The sequence below is a fragment of the Leuresthes tenuis genome, unplaced genomic scaffold (genome assembly GCF_036924035.1).
Source record: "Leuresthes tenuis unplaced genomic scaffold, fLeuTen1.0.hap1 SCAF_9, whole genome shotgun sequence".
Classification (NCBI taxonomy): Eukaryota; Metazoa; Chordata; class Actinopteri; order Atheriniformes; family Atherinopsidae; genus Leuresthes; species Leuresthes tenuis.
The window spans coordinates 10,927,612-10,954,859 of NW_027325363.1; the positions used below are offsets into that span (position 1 = coordinate 10,927,612).

At 39.0% G+C, this 27,248-nt stretch overlaps 1 protein-coding gene across 5 annotated transcripts in view; it reads right to left on the reverse strand.

Annotated features, from left to right (window-relative positions):
• Nucleotides 1-27,248, reverse strand: part of igsf9ba (immunoglobulin superfamily, member 9Ba) — a 71,732-nt gene that overhangs the window by 35,059 nt on the left and 9,425 nt on the right. For all 5 annotated transcript variants that reach the window (XM_072392280.1, XM_072392278.1, XM_072392279.1 and 2 more), the window contains exons 2-4: nucleotides 18,841-19,038; nucleotides 10,826-10,972; nucleotides 4,225-4,376 (exon numbers count right to left, since the gene is read on the reverse strand). In XM_072392280.1, coding sequence (XP_072248381.1) covers nucleotides 4,225-4,376; nucleotides 10,826-10,972; nucleotides 18,841-19,038 — 497 coding nt within the window. The remainder of the gene's footprint in view (nucleotides 1-4,224; nucleotides 4,377-10,825; nucleotides 10,973-18,840; nucleotides 19,039-27,248) is intronic.

Genomic DNA, 27,248 nt, shown 5'->3' on the forward strand with positions numbered 1-27,248 from the left:
TTTTTAGTATACTGTACTCACTTATAAATCCTGAAGTGAAGTGCATCATATTTTTTTTTTTCCAGGAAGGCAAAAAATTACCTGCGTGCCTCTCACTGCAGTGATATCCACATGTGAAGCTGCACAAAAGGAAAATACTTCAAACATACCTCAAATTTTTATTTGGGACCTGTTTTTCTTTATTTCTTAACTCTACAACAGGTCAAAGGTACGAAATTTCCCAACTATTGGAAGTAAGTTTGTGGAATTAACTCAAAAAGAAAACAACAAAACACTAAAAGTCATGAATATGGCACACTTTAATTAACTCCAGGTCTTATTCCTGCATTCTTTAACCTTGGAAACATCAAATTCTGTTCCTGCGTGTCCCTGTGAGCAGACACTGATGAGAACCAATAAGTGCCGGAGAAACACATTACCCAAACCTAATAGAAATGCCCTCATAAATTATGCAACAGGTTGCGAGAGGCTCTGTCCATTCAAGTCACACACAGCTGTAGTCTGTCCATTCACACAGCTGAGGGGGGAATCTGCTACGCCTGCAGAATTACTCCTATTCATCTGTCTTTCAAACGTTTAATAGCCAAGAGATGCTGCTGGTAGATAAACCAAAGCAGCTTTTAACTTCTGCAAGTCTGTTGGCAAACTGTGTCATCATCTATCACAAGATAACACTTTGTGTGTCACTGCTGTAAACAAGCAACAAGTGTGACACGTCGGGTCCTGGGAGTGTAAACTAATCAGAGATCTGTTGAAAAGCACTGTGAAGTTTGGAAAGCCTCGTGCAATAATTTAAATAGTTGGAAAAGAGTCAAATTGTATTCATTTTAATACAGTCTCACTGCTGTGGTTTATGTGACAGTGACTTTCAATGATCTGCTAACATTTAAAGGTAATGTCAGGCCTTGAAATAAATTAGATTATTGGCCAATGACCGAGCCATCATGCAAGCAAAAATAGAGCTGAGAAGAAAGAAAGCTAAATTTCACATTGCATCATTCACACTAAACTTACCATTGAGCCATAAACGTGCAATTGACCATGGCACATAATGAGGTAAGCATGAGGATTACCTCAGCTCATTTTACATGAAACATAACCAAGGTGATGTCGGATGGTGTCAGACAGAATAATGAAGCAAAAAAGAAGATGAATAAATTGACAAAAGTAGCCTGTGTTGAGCTATAAACCAACAACAAAAGCAATTCAGTACTGGGCAACTAGGTTCAGTCCTAACTTTCTGTGCTCACACTTCTATAGAGTGGAAAATGAAAATGTTTTTTTTCATATTTGCTTATTTTCTACATCCCATTCATCCAAGACCACAAGTTTAAACACTCACAAAGTGCCACTAAGCACAATTTCATCAGAATCCTGTACAGTACAGAGCAAGAACAAACTGTTGGAAAGTTACAAGTGAAGTGCAGAGAGAGGTGTGGTGGAAATCTCCAGAATGTACAGTATTGGGGTATTGTGTTTGTTGCTTGGCAACAACAGAGCTGACGACCTTATATGCAGCATGTAAGGTGTATGTGATGTATATGATAATAATGTACAATAGTATACCATGGCTGTACGCAGCAGATCATGTGCAGGTTGTTTATTTTACAATATATGAGCAATTTTTGGTTGTTTGAGATGTGTGTCTTCTACAACTGTGCAAGAAGAAGAAAGTAATCTTTACCACTTAAAGCCCTTACTGTTATATTTCTCTCTGCCCTCGTTTTATTTCGGAAAATCTTTCCAGCTCTAAAACGACTGACTCCATGAGTTTCTGCAAGCCTCTTTAGGGTGTTGTTGACTTTCAAAAAATCAGCCAGTGGCTGCTAGTGTAGTTTACAAATTAGTCCAAAACAGCTGTGCCTCATCCACAAACACTTAAAGTAGCTCGAGGACTGGCAAGTTAGGATTCTGCTGGGATTGTGATCTCGTGTGACTCTCTCAAGAGACCAGCTGCTTCGCAAGGTAGAACAAACAATGATAAATAACCTTTAATTTGGAGATCAATAAACATTAGCATTAGAGAGCTTGTGCTCCAAAACATGACTTCTATGTCCTTGTCTGAGGAATAATTGATGGGATGAGACTACTGCTGTTGGAGCTTAAGCACAACCGTTATGGGTGCAGGGCATGGCAGAGAGAAAAGACCGGGCACAGGGATGAATGAGAAAATACAGTATATATTCATTTCAATCTTTTTTTCCTCAGTCTCCACAGGTAAGACTTCACACCGTCTCATCAAACATAGAGAAATAAGCACAAATCTTTGTGCAGATGTAAATGAATTGTGGATGTTTTTCGTGCCACAAAAACAACATTTCAAATATGCAAAAGATGGAGTGAGAAGGTAAATCATGGTGACTTTCTAACCCTGGTTGTTCAGTGCCTAAACCTAACCAAAAATTTAAAAACTAAATGTAAAGCCATGACTGTAGTCTTATTTGTAATCATTTTCACTGTACCAAACTACCCATGCTAAGATCCAGCTAAATCTTCAATATAATGAACTACTGCACCAAACATCCTGCAAGATTTATCCGGTCTTCTGCTGTTTACCATCAGGACTGAGAAAACATTAGTGGGGGATTTTGTGCAGCTTTTTTTCTTTTTTTTTATTATAAATCCTGGGATTTAACGTTGCACTAAATCTTTAAAAATCAAAGAATCAAATCCCTAATGGATGAAACCATTACACTCTTACACACTGCAAATGCGGCAGTGATTGTAGTAGACGTCCAGGACAGTAAACATAAAAGGATCTGATGATGTGTAATGGCCATCAGCCTGTTTGAATAGTTTCTGTGCCACAGCTGAACTCAATCCAAGGTGAGGGAATATAAAAGAAAAGGAGGCGGAAGCATGCAGCAGGTAAAGTAAGGCAGAGTCTCAATTTCACATTCAGTTCATTGAAACATCAGAGAATGATATTCACTTTTAAACAGTTGGAGGCTTTGGTTGTCATTCTGCTTGCCTCTTTCTGTTTGCGATTTTTGAGAAGACCATATAATCCCATCTTGGCGTGTGTCCTTTACTTTTTAATTCTTTTATTTAATGCCTTTTTTCTGCTTGCATAAAAAAAACAGAGAAGAAAAGTGAAGAAAGGAAGAGAGTTCCTGCTCAACAGCAACCCTGTCTGTCACATTCCTTCCTTTCTCCATGATGTCTCCATGGATCTGAGCATGTGGGTGAGAAAATATACCCTCATGCTCACTATCAGACATATTTACCACAAGAAGGAGCTTCCCCAAATTTTAGGAGAGCTACACTGAGAGCAGGCAAATGGCGTGATGGAAGCCAGTAAAAGCAGTGGCTAGAGAAATATGGCATCTTGTGAGAGATTTTCCTTTTTAGTGTAACATTCATTTTAGAACTTATGTAATATTGATGAAAAAAGAGAGATTAATTATGCATCAGAGTGTTGTCTAATCATTTACTGAGAGGACGGTTTTTAAAAGAGGGGACTGCAGGGAGGGATGGTGGAGCAGTGAAGCAAAATGAAAGAGAAAAGGGAAAGAGGCCCTTAACAGACTCTATATGCTCCTGTCACTTCCTCTACAGTATATCACAGAAGCAGCTGTGAAGACTCGATACCGCCTGCAGCAGACTGCAATATCACTAACATATGAGAAAGTGAAGGCATGCCGGAAAGAAAGGCGACAACCACTTATAAAAAAATTCCCCTCAATGCGCTTGTTAAACAGCTGCTCTGTTCCAGCTCTTCTTTTTGTAATAAGCTGTTGTGGCTGAATTCTTTATTTCAGTTAACCTCCTTTTTAAACATGTAGGTGGATGAAACTGTTTTTGATAGAGTTTTGAGAGGTAGAAAGTGACATTTGCACCTTTTATCAAAGATGCAACATCATGTGGCTGTTATACATCATCACTTGCAGTCATTTGTGTTGGAGCTGTTTGTTAAACGTCTTCTGTGTGTTAAATTATCTAACACCAGCAACACACACCTGATGTTTACTATTTAATGCTACTGCAATATGTGGATGAGTATTGCGGGTATCAAACCACACTGAAGCTGTGCCAGAAACATCTTGTCTTGTCATCAGTCATTCTGGTGTTTTTTTTTAAGATATAAGAAATGAGAATGAGACATGACCAGACAACAGGGAGGGCTCTGAAATGTGAGGCGTGCTGCCACCATCTGTGCACAAAGCCTGCCTCTATTTATGTAAACAATCATAAGTCTGAGTTTATGTCATCGCATTTTCTTACCGAGTACTTTGTGTTGGTTACGAGCTCCTCCCCCTCCCTCAGCCAGCTGATGATTGGTTTTGGATTTCCCTGGGCAGAGCAGCTAAGCAGAGTGCTCCCCCCTTCCTTTGCCTCTACATATTGCGGCGGCGTCGCTGTAAATGATGGTGGGGCTGTGAAGATAAATGAATAATTGTGATCACAACAGTTTCTATTATTTAATACAAAAACACCTCAACAATTTCTAAAATGACTGCATGAAATATTAATCTAACATTGGGCCACTCGTCCTGAGAGCATTAATCATTGTGACTGTAATTTCTTCACTTTCCTCAGGCGAGATCAGCAGATAAAAACTTTTACTCAACTTACATACATTGGATTGCCAAACAATTGCATACAGCCACATATGGTTCAAGATGATTTTTCATCTTTTCAGGGTGATGATATTTGATAATTCTCTGACTTTTCCAAGAAGCAGTTGGTTGAGTTATTTAAAACATCACCAGCAGATTTGGTGCAAACTCACATCTCCCACAGGATAAACTTTGAAAACGGCTGATTAGTTTCACATGAATGCCAGCTTTACATTTTTTTTTATATCTTCCTGAAAGTATGTTAGCATATGTCCTTTGTGCAGTGGATTTAGTGTTTTAAACAAATCTATTGTCAAAGTGAAAAGATAATGAATTTGCTGGGAACCCAGACAACCTGGTGAATGGAGGTGTATAACATCTGAAGGAGTCAAGTCAAACTCCAACATGAGATTTTCCTAACCCAAACCAAGTATTTTGGTTCCCTAAACCTCATCAAACATGCAGTAAAAGTGACACTTGTGTCCAAAAATAAAACAAAGTGACCCAAAAAATCTTAATGGTCCTAAACTTGAGTCTACTGATTCAAAGACCTGCGACTCAAGATGAAGTCCCATGGAATTAAAGCGTTAACGCTTGATGATGGGTGTGCCTGCTGTTTGGAGAAGCAGCGATGATCAGTCTAAAGATTAGTTGTGCAATCAGTTACTTGATTCGATGGCACTTGTGCTGCTTGAAACATTCAGTTTCTCCCAACTTTCAACATCACAGGTAACTTTTGAAGACCAAAGCAACAAATCCACAATTACTTTTTGGCAGTTAAAAACATCAGGGATTTGAAAAAAAAGTGCTCTTCTGTGTGATGATAGAACTCTAACATGGGTAATATCAAACAGTATTGGTAGTTCGGTTGTTGGACTTGCTGCCAATATTCCTTCCGCACAGCAGCATTTTAGCAGCAATTAGTGCAGGTTTGTATGTCGACATCAGCAAAGACCAAAGCACACTGAGCTGATAACATGGCTGTTGACTTCTCTATAAGGTTCAGCTTTAATTTCTAAGGTTTAGAACAGGTGATTCACCTTGAAAACTATAGTGTGTGATGCTCCGCAGATTTGTCACAATTCATTGAGATATTTTGTTCTCCTCTTGAGAAATGTCCTGCAGCGCCACAAGCTGCAAAATGGCCGTGAGGTCAGTGCATTGTAGCATTGCAACCTCCATAAAGGAAGCATTATTTTGCAGACGTGTTGTCTTGTTGGTGCATGTGGTACCGTTTTTTCAACAGATATGAAGTATGAAGGAGGCATCCAAGTAAAACTGCATCCACATTGTTGCTCTGGGAGATGTGCTCACTACCAATGGCAACCTGGTGGACATGCAACCAGGTTGATAACAATGGCCCTGCAAGCTGCCTTTTTTTTTATAAAGTCAAGAGAAGCCACTGCAACATCACTGCATTTCCACTTGATTTTTTTTTTTTTGCTCCTCCAAGAGCCACAAGGGAGCAGTTCACCATCTCCTGCAGGCCAGAAAACTGCAGCTTCCTCAGCCAGCTGCTTTCTCTGTCTCAACATAATATTTTGAGTCTAAATAGTGGTACTGTGTTTAGTTAAATAGAAAAAAGGCGCTGCTGTGGTACAAGTGGGTCAATGCTTGCCGCTGGGAGTGCTGCCACACTTCAGATTACACACAAGCACCTGGCATGGAATAAACAAATTGCCAAATTAGCACATTTAGACATCTGCCTGTCCGTACTGCCCTTTCACTCCCTAACACTCATTATATTTCATGATACAGTAGATTAATTGAGACTGTAATAAAATGCACGACTGATTCATGTGTCCCTCGCTCATGCAGTTGTTGGGTCAACGGCAACATTAAACTGATCATGATACATCGTTTTAGTTATTAGGAGGCAGCCTTGTCCAATTGCTCTGCTATAAATTTTTGCTTTTATTTCCAGATATGCTTCACTGATTCTCATTAAAAACTGCACAATAAGGCAAACAAATACAATACATTGTTAAAAATCTAACCAAAGGATCTCATTCTTTTTTAATCGTCACCCACAGTAGTGGCTAGTTTGGGCTTGGATGACTAGAACCAGGTCTAAAAACAAGATTTTTCCTCCCCATAATATGCCAAATTTTAGAAAAAGAAAAATTTTGTCGAGCAAAAACATCGTTTTGCCCACTTTCTTACCTTATTATTCATCTAACAACCACATCCAGATACTCTAACGTGGGAACAACTGAACAAAACTACGAAGTGGAGTGAAACACTGCTTCTACACTGATGCATTAGAATTATTGATATAATTATTGTCAATAAACTTCCAGCATCTTTCCAGTCTGTTTCTGTGTTGTTTTTACACGCAGGTAAAGGGCCTGATTACCACCACTTCAAATATTGCCATCAATTATAAACCAGATTCAGATTTTTCTCAAGAGAATAAGCATCAGCTGACAGGAAGTAGATGGTACACGTGGTGGAGCTGGTACAGCAATCCACCTGGGATTTGTTTCACATCGTCAGCTACAGCTTTTCACAGAGAAAGTGTCACTGTGGTTTGGGAAACCTGGGAATTGCACCTCAAAAAAAGCTACCTGCACATCAAATCCTCGCCCTACTTACCGCAGCCCTTCATCAATTACATACATTAAAAATGCCTGTTCTTCTCTGCAGACCACACAGCACAGCAGATGGCTGAAATGTTAAGACGCACCGTTCAGCTTGTTCTTTGAAGGCTTATCTTTTTCTGGTATTAGCTCGCTAACTTGAAAGTGATTTTTGGATCTATTTTGTTTCCCTAGATTTTTCTCTACTTCTTTGTGCTCCCAGAAGAATGCAGTAACAGAAAGAACTGGTTTTCTAGTTGTGACAACGAATCTTACCCTGAGAATATGTTGCTCTCCTGCTCTGTGTGAACATACAACTGCAAACAAAGTACGCACTAAATTCTCCTGACGTTATCCAATGTTAATATGTAAAAAATCATTTAAGCGCATTCATCCTTGCTCAACAGTGGAGCTGGGCTCTGCTTTGCGGCTTGCACTCTGTGGACCATGTGGGTACAAAAACACTGAAACCTGACAGGTGTTACATTTTATTTTAATTAGACTAAAACTACACTGTTTTAGCTCAAATCAGTAAGCTCAAATCTATTTTTTTTTTTTTTAAATCAAGTATTCAGAAAAATCATTGTTCACATGAAACTTGACATCAATGTAAAATTCAGCCCTACTTAACATTTGGTGCACTATACTATCTTCCATTTCATCCAAGCATCAGAACACTCATCTTAGTCTCACATCCAAATACCACATACAGTATATTGGTATATAAAAACCCTGAGGCTGGTTTGGGAAAAAACTACAGTGTCTCTATGACGTTACTGCACCAGCAAGCGGAACTGAAATGTAACTGGACCTCCTTGAAAATATTGATAACTGCTCAACCGCCTGCAGTGAGGTGTCTACCCATCAGTAGTAGGTGTGTTAGAGTTCCAACAGACTGATTTTTATATTTTAACAGGCTTTTAACCAGAAACCAGAGTTTTATTTACTTGTAAACTGTACTGCAAAATCCATCAGATCACTAACCCAGTGAGACAGTGGCAAGGTTTAATTATTTAGGTTTATCGATACTGTAGCTAGTTAACTTATGATCATGTAAAAAGCTTGCTGATGCTTTCAAAGTACAAAGCAGATGAAAACAAGGGAGACAAGGCTGGTGAAAGAGAGGAGAGGAGAAAGGAGAAGAAGGAGGGAGGACAGAGAGAGACTGGCCTTAGTGTCTTTTTCGGGCACAAGGCCTTGCCATCTGACACCTGCCACTGAGTGGGCACAAATTCCCTGTCCGCTTGGCAGGAAGTTGAGGCCAACAAACAGGAACTCAAAGGAGGAGTGTATGCAAATACCAACGGCCAAAGGAAATTAGTATCCTTAGTGTCTGTGTGGACGCCAGACGAAAATGGCACCTGCTTCCTTCAAAGACTCCCATTTAGAGAACCATAAAACCTTAACTCCTCTGTTGGAGGTGAAGAAGCTGAACAAACTTTTGATATTTCAACTAATGTCGGCAAGTTATTCACATAAAAATAAAGTGTTTTACCAGTAAAATGTGTTCACCTGCTTGTTTCCACTTAACAGGCCGACTACATGTTAATAGTAAGACGTACCACGGAAATGAGTTGATGTAATTTTGTAAGGCAAAATTTAAAATGCGAAATACATATGACATTAAGGGATATTATTAGTTCTGTTGCTGCAGTCTGAAGAGCTCAGTTTCTGTCGAAAGGCCTGACAGGAGTGGAGGAAGGGAGCGGTTAAGAGTGAATGTTGATGAGGCGGCCACAGAGATGCAGTATGCCTACACAGCAAAGCATCTACACACACGCCTACAGATGTTCACAAACTCTAAACATCACAAGAGCGTACAGGTGACACAAAAATGACTTATTCATCAGATTCAACATCAACCCCGCAAACAGTTACCTACATACAAATATATGTATTGAGACACTCTTGAGTCACTGTAATATACACAGAACTCAAAGCGGAAAGTAATTTGCAGCGGGTTAGTGTGGTAATACAAGCTGACACAAATGCACAAAAAAAGAAATCATGTTCCACGTTGATGATAACCATTTACACAGATCAGCATTTCTTTCCTAAAGTAATTATGCTGTGCAATGGACTTTATAAATGGTTCTTTACACATTATTTCACCCACAGTGCATTGTGACCATTATTCAAGTAGGAAAATTGCAGTCATTGTAAAACATATGCATGATCAAATCGAATATTCATGAGTTTCACACAGCACTCATAAGTTCACAGACCAAAAATATACATGCGAGAGAGCTTGACAGTACTCTGCTCTTTGAGTCTCTCTAACAACACGAAGGATTACAGCTTTCTGAAGTTTGAAACCTGTGAAGCTTCAACACCAATAAAATCGTCACGTCTGGTCTGAGCATTTCTTGCTTGTGCTCGAGTATTACATTAATTTCATCCAAGTATTGAAAAGCCGATGAAGAACTGCAGATGAACGCAATTATCTGCAAAATTCAAAGTATTGCTGCCATTTCTTTATTACATCTGTCACCAGTCCTGACTGTAAACATATGCAGCAGCTCAGTGTCAAAAAGCATTCCTGACATAAAACAGATACAGGGCTTAACAGCATAAAACACTAAGGCATCACTGTCTCTGGTGCTCTGCAAGTATGTGAAGACGCACCTCACACAGGATTCTCTGAGCCACTGGGGCATTCCTGGGAAATGCAAAGGTGCAGATTTTTTTTCCGCCTGGTCATCAGTTTGATAGCTTTCAGACTATCACAGACGATCCCTGCCGGAACCGCCTGAAACTAGCCACAATCAATCCTCCTCTAACCAGCCTCTGACTCCTTTTTACCCGAAGCCTTTTAAAAAGGGAGCTGCAGGAGTGATGTAAAACCGAGCCTCAGTCAACAGTCTTAATAAAAACTTTGAAAACTATAATTCGGTATTATCCCCTGAACCAGGGAGTCAGATATTTGACCAGGATAGCCTGAAAGGCTGCAACAAATCATTCCTACTTATTTTTATTCAGTCAATAAACTATTATAAATAAATAAAAAAACACTAAAAGAGAGTAAAAGTATAGTAGAGTAGCTGAAAAAGAACAATTAAAGACAACAATAGTCCAATAAGTTCAAAGCGTGCACAAAATATGTTAGAATATATAAAGAAAATGATCAAAATATAAAATCAATATATTGAATTTTTAATGACAAGAGATAAAAAGCTACAAAGACACATATTCAAACTGCTACAAATAATAACTATTTGCATGTTTGGTTGAAAAGAAACAATACATTTGTTATAACACAATGTACTGTACTCTAAAACACATAAGAGACTTAAATGTTGTTGATTATGATGTTGATTGAATTCTAAACCTGATGCCAAAAACCATTCAAACATTTCAGAAATTACAAGTAAAAGGCAAATAATAAATATTATTGCATTTCTGTATCACCAGTATTTCTATCACAGCCATACCTACTATAGTACCTACTACAAAACCTGAAGTAGTTTATATTTTTTTTAATCACTGACTGAGCTGAAATATATTCTCTGTAAATAACAATGACACATGTAGATGATGACCAGATGTTTATTTTCAACAGGGTTCAAAATGCCTTCTCACAAATGCTGCTGTAAGTTTTCCATATGACACTTATGTGTCAGACATAATGTCTGTTTTGTCCCCCTCTTTCACTCTCACAAACCCATGTTCCACAGTCAGATGACTCACCGTTGACTGTGAGGTGCACCCAGCTGCCGTTATGGAAGGTGTCGTACTGCTGCTCCAACATCAGGACCCTGCACTCATACCAGCCCTGGTCCTCAGAGCGCACTGGGTCAATCTGCAGGGAGGCCTTCCCATGCAGAGAGGCTCTACCTGCAAACAGGGGGGAAATAAAAACAGCAATAATGCAAATATATCTATCAAAACGCCTAAATGGCAATGAGGAAAGCTCCAAAACATATATACATATATATATCTTTTTTTAATGCTACGAGTCTACGATTGGATAATTTTATATTGACATTAGTCTATACATCACAGTGGTATAATATTTTCAAGTGTGGGTCAGATGATGAGAATAATTCTACTCTGAGTACAACAACAAATCTCTACTTGTTCTGTTTTCATTTTTTACTGCACAGCCTTTATAAACTCGAGACTCTGAACAACTCTTTAAAAGCACAAGCTTTTTCAGGTGTACGATAGCTATGACAAATAAATTTGTTAGTTTTTCTTTATTCACTTCTTCTTCCTATTCAGGCAGTTTGACACTCTGGATGCTGCAGGCTCTCATAATACTAATAGGGGCAGAAAATTGAAAACACTTACTGTACATTCATACATATGGTCAATAAAGATGTATTATTCCTGCAGGTAAGACAAATTATCCCTTTATTTGGTCTCACAACTTTCATGAAAAGCATTTCACTTGGGAGGTTTCTTTTGTGGTTGTTTTTTCATTTGGGGCTGGCATGAGTTTGTGGGGGGTCTTCAGATGAGGCTCCATTCAAGTTAGCAATAGAAAATGGACCAGAAGTTGCTAAATGGTCCATTTTAAGTCAAGCAACGATATTTTCCTAAACTTAACAAGATAGTTTGAATTCCAAAACATAATCAGGTTCTTAGGTGCTAAATCTAACCTAACAACAAGAAAACTAAAGTAAACCTTGAATGAAAATAAAAAACACAAAATTAAGCGTATGCCTGTGACAGGACACCCTGGGTCTTCTAAATAATCATTTATATTATTCCATGAACATACAGTACCTCTAGCTTTCTCATGTGGACATAAAAAGCACGTAAAAAAAAAATTAATTAACAGATATATTTTGTGACAATTACACAAACTGTTATTAAGCTGCAATTCATATAAAAAAAATCAAATTAAAGAGTAAAAAATAAAAAAAAAATAGATCTTTCATAGTAATTATAGCAATAGCTATTCATTTAACCGATCATTAGGAGGGTTTCCGTTCTGTTGTCATCGCTGTCCTCATACACAGGCGGAGAACAAAAACTTGCCAATGAAATATCACAATGTTCATAAATATAACTTAACCCCCATTTGGCTGGAAGATGTAGGATTTATGCATTAAACAGCCACACCAGCTGAATTAAAATCAAGTTCAACCTGGGGACTGTCACAGTGTAAAAATATCAGCCCTCTACTTCACAGAAGTCATATTTCTTATAAAAACTTTGCCATCCCTACCTCTTGTTACTTCAAGGCTAGGGATAAACTGGAATTCTAATAGGAGGAAATCACAGGGGATGAGAGACATTCAGGCATAATCAGGCATAGTGAAATCTTCAACTGCTAAGCTTCAAGCCTGCAGCCCGCTGCTCACATGGCTGCCTCTGACAGATGAACATTTGCTTCTGCCCCGTCTGATGGGTGTTCAGAAATAGAGCATTTTTCCAAACTTTGATGTGTAGATGTACTGTAAGCACAGCTTCCTGTTACATCAAACTGAGTGTCAGGTAAATATATTGACAATGAGCAGAGGCTGAATTGCTCTACCAGCAACGTAAATGGAGTTGATAGATACCCAACTCTGAGACTGCTGTCCTGGTTGGGGTAAAAAACTGACGTTTTTTTCTTAGCAGGAAATCAATACGGCAAACAGGAAGGGGGAGGAATGAGGATTGCAGTCTTGCAGTAAAAAGGCAGCTTGTCTTTAAAAAGTCAGGTCTATTTTTGTCTGTGCACTGAAGTGCTGAGTGAGGTGTGTGGTGGTGTGAAGGGTAGGGATCAACCTCAGCTCCCATTTGTCAAGAAGTGAGAGGGTGCTGCTGTAAACACAGTTAACAGCACTGTATTCACGTCAGGACAGGCCCCCCGGGCATAGACCACTTATACAGAACAAGGTTCTGTCTCCTGTGAAAACAGAGGAGCCAACACCTTGATCAGATCACATCGCCGGCTTCGGAAAATCGGAAAGCATTGAAAAATAGATACTGAAGATCCAGAGTAATAAAGATGGCACACGCAGTGTAGAAAACATTATTTCTAAACCAAATAAGCTTCAGTTGTAAAGGAGGGGAAAGATATACACGAAGGGATGAGTTCAGGTAGTTGAGTTAAAGTTGCAATGTGTTCAATATAGAATGAGCACTACACCGAAAACTCATAAATGTCTTTTTTTGTTTGTTTTTTATCAAGGAGTTGATACACATCACATAAACATTTTAACACTTTTTTTGTCCTTTTTTATTGGAACAATGGCTTCAAAAAACATACATTAGCCTAATAAAGCCATCTACATCTGACATCTTCTCTTCTCCTCTATCACCATCCGCTTCTCAATTCTCAAGTCATTCATCTGTTGATTCTAATCCAGTGTTGTAGTTTCACTTAATGCCCCTACATTTCTGTTTTGAACAAATCTTGACCATTTATCATTATGTTTTTGGCTGGTGTTCCATTAATTCATCGATGGACATCAAAGAGTCCATTTCCAAACAACACTATTATCATTATGATTTTTTTAACATTAAAGTTTATCCACAATAGTCTTAAATTTGATATAATTTCAAACATTAGCACCTTTGACAAGTTCCTAATCCACACTCTATCATTTTAGTAGCCAGCCACAAGCAAAGGGTTGTGACTCAGCCGAGGGCTGCCTCAACGCCCAATCAAATGGATCAAATGGCTAAGCAAGTGGTAGGGTAAGCAGACAGGCTAAAGAGACAGGAAGAAAAGACAAACTAACAAAGTTAGAACGACCGGACCATATACCCGCTTAATCCAGTGTAGGGTCGCGGGTGGGACTGGAGCCTATCCCAGCTGCCACTGGGCGAGATACATCCTGGGAAGTTCGCCAGTCTATCACAGGCCTACACAGAGACTAACGAGACATGCACTCTCACACTCACTCCTAGGGTTAATTTGGAATTACAAATTAGCCTAACATGCATCTTTTTGGAGTGTGGGAGGAAGCCGCGGTTATATCTATTTATAGAGCTATGTATATCTATATATATAGATGTAGATAGATGGTGGATGGTAGTCTGCAAAGATAGAAGGCTGCCGGTGCGAGCACTGCTAAAGGCACTTCACACTAGACATAGTTTATCTTCAGAATGTGTTAAGTTGCTGAAGCTGAAACCAAAGAAGTGGAAGACTCTTTATAATTTGCTTAATTAGAGCTAAATATAAATCTTATCAACATGTATCATTCTTTTGATCAAGTTCCGTGAGAAATTCCAGCAATTGCCAACTGGGTGTACAACTAAACTCAATGCTTATTCCCCATGTGGCTGCTTGTAATTACAATTACATTTTCCTATGATGACATGCTCAACACCATGCAAAATTCATTAGCAACTGAACTTCAAAATGAAAATCAAATCATCATCATCTCTCTCTTAAGAAGTGGGGAAAATGTAGCATTTTGTTGAAGTCTGCAGATGATGAAAATGACACAACATACAAACAGAATCAACATAATTCATTAGTAGATTTGTGTGACCAAGCCTGGTGGCAAGAGAGATAGGATTTAGTTTTCCAGCAGCTTATCCCAAAGCAGCAGGATCTGACACTAAAATTTCACAAGCTGCACATCTGAATTATTGATTGCATCTTTGCTGGAGTGGGAACAAAAATAGATGTTTTTAAAAGCTATAATTTCCATAAAAGCTGTAGGGCAAACCATGAAAATGATCTAGGATAACAGGGTGGTATGTACCATATATCTAATTTTGCGGTGAATTACAAAGGGAAAATATGCAGCTGAAAGAAGAAAATGCCTTTCCTTAGATTCAAAGCGTATATTAAAGAAACAGTGTTTAACAGTTAGGGACATCTAACACTCAGTTTGAAGATAGAAAATGTCCACCCACTGTTGAGCACTAAATTGGACTAATATCATTAGACCAAAGTATATGTTGATAAGTAAACATGCTTCCACATCACACTGTTTCCTTCTGGGAAAAGCCACATCAGTGTTTATATTTGTTTTGTGCCTTTGCATATTCCAAATTCACTTTGCCTCTGCTTTAGCAAGGTTGATTGATGCTCAGTTGCCTGTTCTTGCATTATGTAACATGTATTATCCCCTATTTATGAAATTAAATGTACCCTCAAACTTGTAGCAAACAGTATCAACAGCTGATTCCTCAACTTTTTTATTTTTTGTCATCCTCTGAACGGTACCATTCCTGGCAGTAATATGGCCATTCTCTGGTAAAGAAAAACCCGCTGCACAAACAGATATAAGTGGTTCATTCTGTTTTGATAAAAACATTACAATTAATTTAAGTGATTAGATAGTGCTTGAACATTTTTTTCTCATAGATCTCTGTTTTTGTTTTTTTTTACACACGGTAACTTTAAAATCTGGTGAACAACAGTAATGCTCTCTGACCCTGAAAAACAGCTATATTGGAAATTAAAAGATTTCTAAAATCAAAAAACGTAATCTGCAACATGACGCTTTGTGAAAATATCTGGATTTGTAAATAGTGTTCATAGATAATCGTCTCTGTTTTGGTAGCAGCTGTGTGATGAATAATCACAAGTATTCTATTCATTAAGTTTATTTATTCTGAGTGATAACAATTCATGGGAATAATCTAAATGAGCTCTGAGACCACATGAAGCCATTAACCCCCCCCCCCAAACAAGCATCTAATAGAGTCCAGCACCACCATGCACATGCAATCCCCAGAATACACTTTAATCTATGTGATGAGAATGGTCATATTCATCCTGCATCTGTTCGCTGACAATTCCTCAACAGTGGACTCAATGCCACATGGCAGACGCCCACTAGTAGAATCCAAGTGAGCAAAGGGGAGTGTTGTAAAGTGCTGTTCGTTCAAACCCGGCTGTTAGTCAGGAAGTTAAAGTAAACAATGAAATGCTCCAGCAGATACAACGTCTACTGAGGTCGCTACACACTGAAAAGGAGGCTTCCCAAGACAGTGAGTCATGGCTTTTTTGCAAAGAACACCCTGCTTGAAAAGCCAGAAGGGAGAAATTTAAGTCGATTCAAAATTATTCCCACAATCTCCCACGATTCATGGAAATAAAAACACAGAAAGTCTGCTACGTCCACATTTAGAACACAGAAGTAAATCCCCCAGCTTTTCAGCAAACCATGCTGTGCCTTCATTTCAGCTTATTACCTGCTCTGGTCGGGGTTTTGTGCTCAGCAAAGTGGTGGGAGCAGGAAGGGACAGTTCTGATCTTCTTCTGACAGCTTGCCCGTCTTTTCACAGACACTGAAGTAACATCAGAAGAACCTATTCCCTGCTGTAAGGAGTCAGGCATGATGTCTAAGCCAGGAGAGGGAGTTTTTAAAGTGTGTGTGCTGCTCAGATGAATGTGAATGTGTTGCCCTAATTCCAAAGCTGCTCTAATCAATATTTTTACATTAACAGTGAATCAAATGTGAAATGAGTTGCCCTACTCAGCAGTTCAGTTTGGCTCTTGGGAGCTTTGCGGCATCACTGTTTTTGACTGCACACAGTTGAACTCTCGACAGTCTCAGTGCATCAGTTTTGCTGCGATGGGGCGCAGTTTTCGACATAAAACTACAGGATTCTGCTGTTATCTGCATGCCAGGGACCAAACAGCAGACAGTTAATAATTAGCATTTAGCTAATCATTGCTCCACAGATGCTTCCCTTAGTAGACAAAAAAAAAATTATAATAATAACTAAAAAAATAAAACGTACTTAATATTGCACGTAATGCTCAAGTTGATCCCGAGCGACGATCTGAAAACCTAAGCCAAAACCTGGCTACAAAAATGTGTTAATCTCCTTAGCCCCCCGCCCCACACACACACACACACTTTTTAAGTAAAATTAACATATTTACAGCTTGGCAAGTCACTTGCCAACAGATGCACTGAGTCTTCAGGTTCTTAGATCAGTTGCCTGCAAAAAAATCCAAATTGCAACTACAAACTGCCAAACTCAAAAAGGTAGCTGACAAACCATTGGGTGACTATGTCCATCTTTTATAAAGTACTACTGTGATAATTTCACATTATTCTTCTAAAAGACTAAAGAACTCACAGGAAGAAGATTTATCAAGGACATAATATAAAATTAATTCAGTCTAAAACATCATTTGTGCAAATAAACAACCTTCATGAAGTTTGATGAAGGTTTGAATTGTACTGCAGTACACAGGACGACAAGTGTTCTTTTAAATGATCATTTTGTCCACTCCATCTTTCATTGAGGGTGGGTGAGTAGCTGGCTGCTACCTCTTCCTTCATGTGGACAGTTCGTTCAGTTTTGATATATCAAATTAATATTTTTCTATCAAATTTTTATACTGTTACTTATAGCTTCGTAAGAGAAAATATATCAAGCTTAGTGCCACTTTAAATTTTCCACATGTAAAGCATGTGGAGGTTTTCTATCTGTGCTGCAGTGCTATTGGAGTGTGTGGGAAGTCATGAATGTATCACTCAGATGCAGCAAAGGCTCCAGTCCAGCCCTGAATGGCATGTTCACACAGACAGAAATGGGTTTAGGAATCAGCCAATCTTACTACATAAAGGCCACAGTGTGGTTTACTCGCTTTATAATTACAGCCCAAACAGCTGAAAAACCGTCTGGAGAGAAAAACTCCCAGATCATGCTGAAATTGCAGGTCAGTCGCTTAAATGAAAAAGGCTTTGCACTACAACTGTTCAAAATTGGTTGTAAGAAATTATTCTTTGCTCAGCCAAAAATTCCTAATTAGGCCTGCAGCAGTTCAGGGGAATCTATAGCCTGTATACTTAAAGAAATGTTTATAAAAATGTGTAGGAATGGTTGTAGTTATGCAGCTTAACTCTGCAATTTCTCTGAGAAATAAACATTTCTAAAGCCATCAGTTTGACAGCCTTACGGAGGTAAGCTGTAATTAAGGCGTGCACCACACCCCATGCTAAAAAGAGACGAAACACATTAAACAAGGTGAAACAACAACTTACAAAATAACATTTTCTGTATAATCTTTTTTCTAAACAAATAGTTTGTCATTTTGGAAAATACAATTATTCACTTTTTGAAATAGCTTGAAATGTGGAGAAACTGGAAATGCTGAAACTCTGCAAAGCATTCACCTTGGCTGTACAGCAATGGCACACCTACTGCCATGTTTTCATTTGTTTGTTTTATACATGAAAGACACAAAAGAGTCAAAAAGAGACATTTCAGTTGTACAGATGATTTAAGAAACAATCTCTTGCTGAGATTAAATATCCTTTTGTCAGCATGAAGTTTTCAGAGAGTCTGCAAACACTCAAAGCTCAACATTTGCTTTATTTAAAGGTTCTACATTAGATTTTTTAAGCCATGTTAGGGTTCTACCTCTGTCCTGTCTCCGAAACTGGCCGTTTTCAACATAATGTTTACGATGCAAACATAATAATGATATTAATGTTACGTGTGTATATGTTCAGTAAGACTGAACATATACACGCATTTCCCAAAATGTGCAATAATTATCTGTACTAAATTGATATGAAGGCTAAGATCAGTGCTTTTGAGATGTGTAGCTGCTAGCAAATTCCAAAGGAGCCTTCTCATAAAACTGTAAAATGCCTCGCTTTCAACATTTTATATGTTTTCTATGGTCTATTGTGACAAAAATATAGTTTTTTTGAGATTAGCAAATCATTGCTTTCTGTTTTTATTTACATTTCACACAGCATCTGTTACAGATGAGACTTGTTATTCTTAATGTCTGCATTCTTTCAGAAGTGAATTACGCTGATTTATTTCAATCTTACCAGTGTACTCTGGATCCACATGAGGAGGGTAGAAGCGGAAGTTGATGAAGAAGGGAATAGGCACTCCAAACTTGAACCACTCCACCACATAGGGGGGCTGCTGGCCGTCCAGGGGAGGGGACACGTCACACCCCAGGATCACGCTCTCTCCAGCGCGCGCCGTCACAAACCGGGGCTCCTCTCTCACTCCGTGGGCACCTGAGAGAAGACAAAAACCACGTTAAGCCAATCAGTGCTGGAGTTTGGCATGCAGGGGAAGACTGTGCAAAAAACTGTCGTGCAGAGCATTCCTGCAGAGCAAGCGGGAAAATCTCATTGCATTCAAGTCATCCAAGACAAATTCCCAAACAATAATTGGGCGCCAAATAAAGGTGATTGACTACACTAATCGATTAAAACTACATTATGCTTAAGGTCTACAGTGCTGTACACAAAGAAAGCAGCACATGGGTAAACCCTGTCCCCTTCATCAGCTTTCCCTCATCTTATTGTCCTGTCATCATCTGTCACCTGCATCTGTTGGTGAGTGTGCTGTGGCTGTGCCATACTGTACTCCAAACGAGCTGCCAAGGAGCTCCATTGATCATAGCTGGCTGCTGCTCAGATGAGCTTTACTACAAGCACCACCAGGATTGGCGTTTCGCCACGAATATCCTGGCGCGATGCCAGAGTTGACCTATCAGATGACTCAAAGGTCGGCATACCTGCCTCAGCAGAACACTCACTCTGGGAATGGATTTTCTCCAGCTGCCACCCACGCTTTCATTGAGCCGACTGTATCTCCATCTTTGGAGCACGAGCATGACTACCGGCCCTCGTCCAGGGGTAAAATCGCTTAAGGGATCAAGAGAGATGCTGACGGTACCCTCCTAAGGACCACCAGCTGAATAACTTAACGCTTTTGTGAGCAGTATCATTTGCATCATCAGGGATAATTTTTACTGAAAAACAAAAGGACATGGCGTTATTATGGACTCAAGCAAGACTGCTGTTACTGTCTGCAGTGATGACTGTAATTGCTGTGTGAAATGCTAAAATGACCTGCAAGTACAGCCTCTCCAAATCTGCACACTGAAATTAAAATCCAACTATTTCCACCTAGGTCTTCTGCCTGAAAAACAAAACTTTAACTCTACCTCTGCAGGCCGTATGCATGTCTTTGTTACTGTGACAGAGCTAATCCACTTTAGTCCTGTCAGCCAGCACAGATTCAGGACAGAAACAGAGTAGATTTAATCAAGTTACACTTTTTAAAGTGGAGAGGTGGTCTACTAATGACAGGCCTCTGTGCTGGAATCTGTATTGCTGTTGAGCCTCTTTGCTTACAAGGAAGAAGAAATTCCCCCACAATGCTACCCTGAGATCCAAAGAGCAACAAAAAAATATGTGTAAACCCGACATTACCCTCTGAAAGACCAGCACAAGTATACAAGAGGTCTGAATAATACCTAAAACATAATTGCAGCCACTTCTATTAGATTAAAAGCAAGAAGCTGAATTTTTGTTCTGACTGACAAGCAAGCAATCAAGCAGGCAACAAGCTGGCATCAAAGAAAGAATAACATGTACCTATTTGCACAATCTTAATCATGCCAGTAATGAAGCAGCTTTTTTCATCAGGAGGAAAGCTGTGTTTGGGGCTGTGACTGTCAAGATCTATATAAAGATGGTCAAAACAAAACAAACCCATAAATCTGCTTTACTAATCCCTTCAGCCCCTGAAATTCACACCTGAGCATGTTGCATTGCAGCACTGCACACCTTTATAATAACCCCCTTCAACACCCCATGAGGAGTCTATTCTGAGTCTTATGACAGTTTACTTGTTAAATTCTATTTAGGAGAGAAGGGGGAGCTATACGACTCAACCTAAAGCACAAAAGTAATGTATGGCTTTTAGGAAAATGCATCTAGTGGCTCTCTTACAGCTTTAGATAAAAATGCTTGCTTAGCTTGGCATAAATACTAGAAACAGGGGAAAAGTGCAAGCCTGGCTTCGTTGAAATATAGCAAAATCCATCTGTGAGAGCCTCTAAAGCTCAAACAGGAGATTAACACACCATAGCTTTGTTCAGTTGGTTTAATTTGCACGAAAGTTTAATAACTTTCATGCTACTTGTAGGCAAATTTCATTACTTTTGGGCAAGATTTGCCATTTTAGTGGATTCTGGTTCCAGTTTGAGTTTTGTTAAATGGCTGCTGGCTGTAGATTCATATTTACTCTCCAGACGTGGATGTTGTGTTGATCGTCTTATCTAACTCATGGTGCAAAAAAAGTAAATCTTCTTAAGGTAAGGCTGTAAAGCATCTAGGAACAACTTTTAAAATATCTGACTATATTAAAAGCAAGGTACCGTTTAAGTTAAACACAACTTTATATTTTGGTAGTTTGATCATTAGAATCAAAATTATTAAACAATTTATATACAAATAAACCTAAGCAAAAGTCTTGATTAACTGCTGTTATGCTGCAGTTAAGACCAGTGACCAAAGCTCACAGTTGGCAGCAATGGAAACTGGGAGAGAAGTCTATGACTCGCTGTTTTCAGGAATTAAATGTTATAGACACATCCCATCTTTTGTATCAACATTTGGAGTCCAGCACTTGTACTATAATGTGCTGTTTGGCCTCCAGAAAAAAAACATAAGGAGAGCATAATGAAAAACACTGGACACATTGTTTGGTTTAAGTAGAGTCACTTGACATGAAGCACACACTCAAGCCTTGTGGCACAAGGGAGCAGGCTGCTGAAAGCCATTGTTTTCTCTGCAGACAGTTCATGTTGAACAAGTTTAGCTTACATTATTTTTGGATGCATGTGGCAGGGAGATACCTTGTCTTGGGTACCAAATTAATTTTGAAGACCATAAAATATTGCAGGGCTAACAATTTCCCATTTCCTTGATGAGATCCTTATGAGGCAACAATCAGCACCGACTTGGTCACTGCTTTTCATTCCCTTAATGGAGACACAGTGACCCGATAGGCTTTATGGGAGCTTATTTGGGGGGGGTGTATTTATGTGCTCAACAAGTCGTGAAAGCAATACATGGGTGCATGTTTAAGATCTTCCCAATAAACAGCATTGGAGATATTAAGGGATCAACACAGCAGAGAGATGCTACAACTTGTGATTGCTTTGGCACTGTAAATGTGAGTGAAGACAGAACCTCTCCAAGCACAAGAAGGTAAAAATCTGTTGAGTAAGATCTACATAAATCAGACTTCAAATAAATCCTCCAGACCACTACTTTTATGTATCTATTTTCAGCCTTTTGAGGATTTATTACTATGATCGTGAATTCCTGAAGGGTAGCAGTTCAGTCACCTGTCAGATAAATCACCTGGATGGCAAACAGCTCAGACACAAAAGCATCATACAGAGGGAGTAAGACCTCCCTGTTTGGCACCGGTTAAACAGGCAGTACTGCAATAAGTCAGTGAGAGTGAGTGTTTGGGTTTTGAGCAATGACTGCTTACATTATTGACCAATTGGCTAATTATTTTTTCGATTAATCGTTTCAGCTTCAAAATGTTAGAAAATAATGAAAAGGAACAGCTGTTTAGCTGAACAAAGCTCGTTTAACAATATCTTGTTGAATCAAAAGGGCAAAAGCCACAAATTTCCATGTAATGTCTCAACTTTTTGCCTCCTGATCCCCCATAGGGAAGCATCTGACTCGCCGGTTTCAGATGCTTCATCTAAATCTCTCAGGCTGTCCCATTTGAACCCATTTTGAAGCACAAAGTGGTTAAGATATCAGGCATTTCACAAAAGAAGTGAAAGCATGAGCTTAGAATTCAAATGACTATAGGACAACACTTGTTCTCTTAACCCTTTATATTTGATTCATGAAACAGCAAATCCTCAAATGTAAATAGTGTTTGCAGAGTTTGTGAAAAATGAAAAAAAATAAAATAAAATTTCTGTTGATTGGCAAATCAATTACTTGACTAATTGTTACAGCTTTTCAAAGAGCTCTGCTTCTGTAATGACTGAGTCAAAAATCTCATTTATAGGGGGCTAATCAAATCAGTGTTTTCAAGTGCTTTATAGGAAAAACAAAAAAAATATCAAGCAGCAAAAGAAAGATATTTACTGATACTCACAAGAAGATGTCACAAGCATCATAAACAAACAGCAGACGTCTGTTCATGGTCAAACAACAGCTGACAAATTATCTCAAAAGCACAGCAGGAGCACGCAGGGTTAAAGCCGCAAGAGGTCTCTACTTTTTTCGAGAGGCAGCCGCTTAAAATGGCTCTTTGCACAAAAAGCACACTACACTGTACTTTCAGTAATGACTGCAGATTTGTACAGTAAATAGTCCTCTCAAGGCAATTTTGGGATAATAATCAGGCAGAGCAGAGCAGGCTAATGTTTTGACAGTAATAAGGTGCAATAACACAAAATTCAGTTCAGTGAGAGACAGTTTTAGATGAACAGTGCTCAAATCTTCCAAACCTTGTCCCCTCAACCTCTTTCTTTCCCACAATCTTTCACAGAGAGAAACTAAAATCTAATATCTACTTCATGCTTGGATTTGATTCACTGCATGAACAAGGACCTCCACGGCTCACTGTGGCTACAGATTTTGTAAAGGATACATCATAAGTTAAAATGCTATTTGTACATATGTGTATTTGTGTGCTTTATGAGAGGCACTTCATGCTGGACAGAGCTCCTGATGTGGAGGATGTAATGGAATATAGACTGGACGGAGGCTGCAGAGAGAATTTCAAGGACGTGCAGCCACTGGGCTGGATGGGCCACTGACAGGGTGGTAATTGAATGCCAGCCTGCATGTGCTGAAGGTCACATCAGAGAATGGCCTGAGTATGTGTGTGTGTGTGGCAGTATGCAGGTGTGTGTCTTATATGTGTTAATCTGTAATATTAAAACCAGCACCAACTAAACCACAATAGAATAGCAACTATCCCTGATGAGGAAAAGGATAAGGTTCAGGTTCCTGCTACTGTATCAGTCATAGCTAATCACCACTGTCCCAAACCAGCTTCCTCACTTACATCTAGCAGAGTCAGAGAACACTACCTCTACAAAACAATTAAAATGCACAGACTTCATTTGCAACCAGTATGTGCAAAGTGTTCTCTTGTACACAGTCTGCAGTCTACAAACCAAAAGGTGTTTCCCAACACAGGTTGACATGCAGGCCACAGCTGAGTATTCAGCAGGGCATTACACCTAAAGTCAGACTTTCTGCTAAATTTAGCCCAATTTATCCATCCATTTTCTATATGAATTTAATCCAATTCAGGGTTGAGGGGGACTGGAGCCTATGTCAGCTGCCACTGGACGAGAGGCAAGGTCCATCCTGGATGGGTCACCAGTCCATCGAAGGCCATTCAGCTCAATGCATAAAAAAATATTTAAAAGCACTGCTGTTGCAATCATGTTTCACCAACAGGAGTTATAGTCTCACATATTCTTTTTAAACACACTCTGTGTACCTCTTTTGACTTCATCACTTCCAGACATTGTCGATACAACACAATAAAAGTCGGTCATAGCTAAAGTTAACTATTGGAGAGCCGGTAGTTTAAGTAAGACGGAGCAGCAAGAACTTTAAGCAGGAAATTCAGCCAGTCCTGTTCTAGGTGAGGGCAAGTGCTTTGGTGTGCATTTTATTGTTCAGTGTTCAGGGGGGAAAAAAAGCTAGTTATGATTGATTTTACAGGCAAAATAACGGGAAAGCGCCCTTGTAATGCAAACAGATGGCTGTCACTATACGAGTAAAAAATGTGTCAAGAATTCTAATTTGTTGGGGAAAAAGATCCTTTTTTAATCAATTTTTTTAATCTATCCCCTGCATGTAAGGCACTACATCCAGTAGGGGTCCTCAGGCAAGACCCCCTTACCCTGACTGCCTACCAATGTCAGTCGCTTTGGATAAAAGCGTCTGCTAAATACATAAACATAAAACATATTTTATTTGTGTACAAAGCAGCCGATTAGATTCAACAGTATTTTTCCTGTAATCTGATGATAAAATCTCTCTAAATATAGAAACAACTCAACTTACTTACAATTTATTCTGCCTTCAAGCTTCTGCTTGCTTTGCACATCGTGGACCTGAATGGATTCTGAAATTGTAACTATTCTATACTCAGTCAAATATCTTTGTGATATCTAAATAGTCTCACTCCAAGAACTGATAGTCTCCCTATCGCTTGATGTTCTTTGTTATAATGTCAGCATGGTTCACAAAAGCTAATCAAGCAAAGTCTGGAGAAAATTTCCCACCCCTCCTGTTTTGACAACATGAACTGATCTTGTTATTTCTTTGTCTAGACCCTCATATCTAAATGCAAACCTCAACCCACACATTGATTACAATGGGTTGCTGTCTCTTCAGTACCTTTTGATCATCTGTATAAATGTTCTACCAGTACTCTCAAGTGCTTCCCAGACCCACTGTCTGTGTCTAAGCTCGCCCCACACTGGTCTATTATCAAAAACTCCACTGCAGCAAAACATCTGAGCAGAACTGTGGACTTTGTTAGCTTTTCTTTTTTATGTTCCCACTCTGTTTCCACTCAACACTGAAACACTGTCTGCTGTGTCTTCAGGAACAATCCTATACAGACCTGACCTCTTCATTATTTAGCTCTCTTTATTGGCAAAGTCTCTCCTCACTGACAGGCAATGCTCAGTCAGGGATGCAATGGATGTGCTGACACCTGCTCGAACGTGCAGCAAGGAGAGAGAAAAGAAATGAAGGATGTGTGAAATGGACTTGGCTTGCCAAAGGCACAGAGGGCGAACAGCATTGCTAGGCACTGCATTGCCAGACGTGCAGGAGCTGTGAGTCATAGAAATTCCTCATTCCGGCGATGATTCAGACATTTTTAGAGTCGCTTAAAGCAATGTTTAGATGACTTATAAATGGTTCTGCTAAGGTGTTTTATAGTAATTATACAAAGAGGCATATTGCTGCTACAACGCTTATCGGGTGCTTTCAAGTTGCTTGTCTAATTACAGCTACTTATGAGACTGTTTATTCAGCATCGATAAGTCATATATAACCATATAACCAAGAGTGTGAAAGTCAAAGCCGCTCAGAGCTCCTGCGTTGCACATTAGCTGCTCAGACATCCACAGACTAACATCAGCTCCTTTTGCAGTATGTTTCAATCAACATATCCATTTCCATGTTATTCCTATATGCGTCCATTATTTTTCACGCTCACTTCCTCTTTCTATGACTCTTGCACTCAGGCTTCAGTTCAGTGTAACATAAGTGTGCTGACTTCAAATTCAACACTTCTCTCTGGACGTTCTTGGGCAGATGTACGTTTCCATAAAATAAAGGCTTCAAAGAAATGTTCAGAACATCTTGTGAGCGTAGTGTTTAAAGACTAAACTGATATAATATTTGTTCTAATGTATTGATTCTTCTGTTGGTTATCCCATAACATGCAGTTACTTGCTATAGTAACTGAAAAATAGCACATTTTACATTGAATTAAAACGGTTAAAAATAAGCAAAAGAAAACTGTATAAATTCCTAAGTGCTGCTTGAGTTCCTTCACTGACTGGGAATGGAAACAAAGTTTCATATTAATTTTAAAAAAGACTGAAAAGAAAGTTGTACTTTGAACTTGGCACTCAGTAAAATGAAGCTTTGATGCTGATAAACTGACATACCTATTCTGCACAGACAATCAATTTTGTTAATACCAATAATGAAAATAAGAATATTAATGTTCATATGTTGGAACACTGTGTTTATTACACCAACAGCATTTTATTTTTGCTTTTGTGACTTCAAAAATTAAACAGTTTGCTTCTATGCTAAACTGACGGAGTAATTTATCAGGAACATACGTTTTGAATATGAGCAGATGCTACTTTCACAGTGTTTAGTAGCATTGTCACCTCTCTGACAATATCAATAAAAGCTACAATATTACTGACAGAATAGCTGTTGTATCTGCACTCGATCTCACAGGTGTACCAAATACAGAAGTCTCTGAGTGAATATGGCGCTTCTTCTTTCTCATGACAGGGTTATTTGAGTAATGATGCCCGAACCACTTGCAGGTGTTGCCTACAGACAAATGTGGCACATTTCAAAAGCTTAACTGAAAGCTGACAGAGAGAAAAACCAGTCTGAACCAAATGTAGGTCAATGTAATAAAAAACGGTCAACATTAAGGGTGCGCTGAGCTACCTTTACTTCATCACTAACAAGGTGTGAGGTGTGTAACAGTCTCTGGTATGTTTTATGTTGTTTTTCAGTTTATCAAACTCCTCACACGATACGTAGCATATTGTACATAATAAATGAGAAAGACTCTGCCTTTATTACTGAGGAATCACCACCTTTATGTTCATTCCAGCCCAGTCTTGACTGATATGAGTCTTTGCAGATTTTTTTACGGT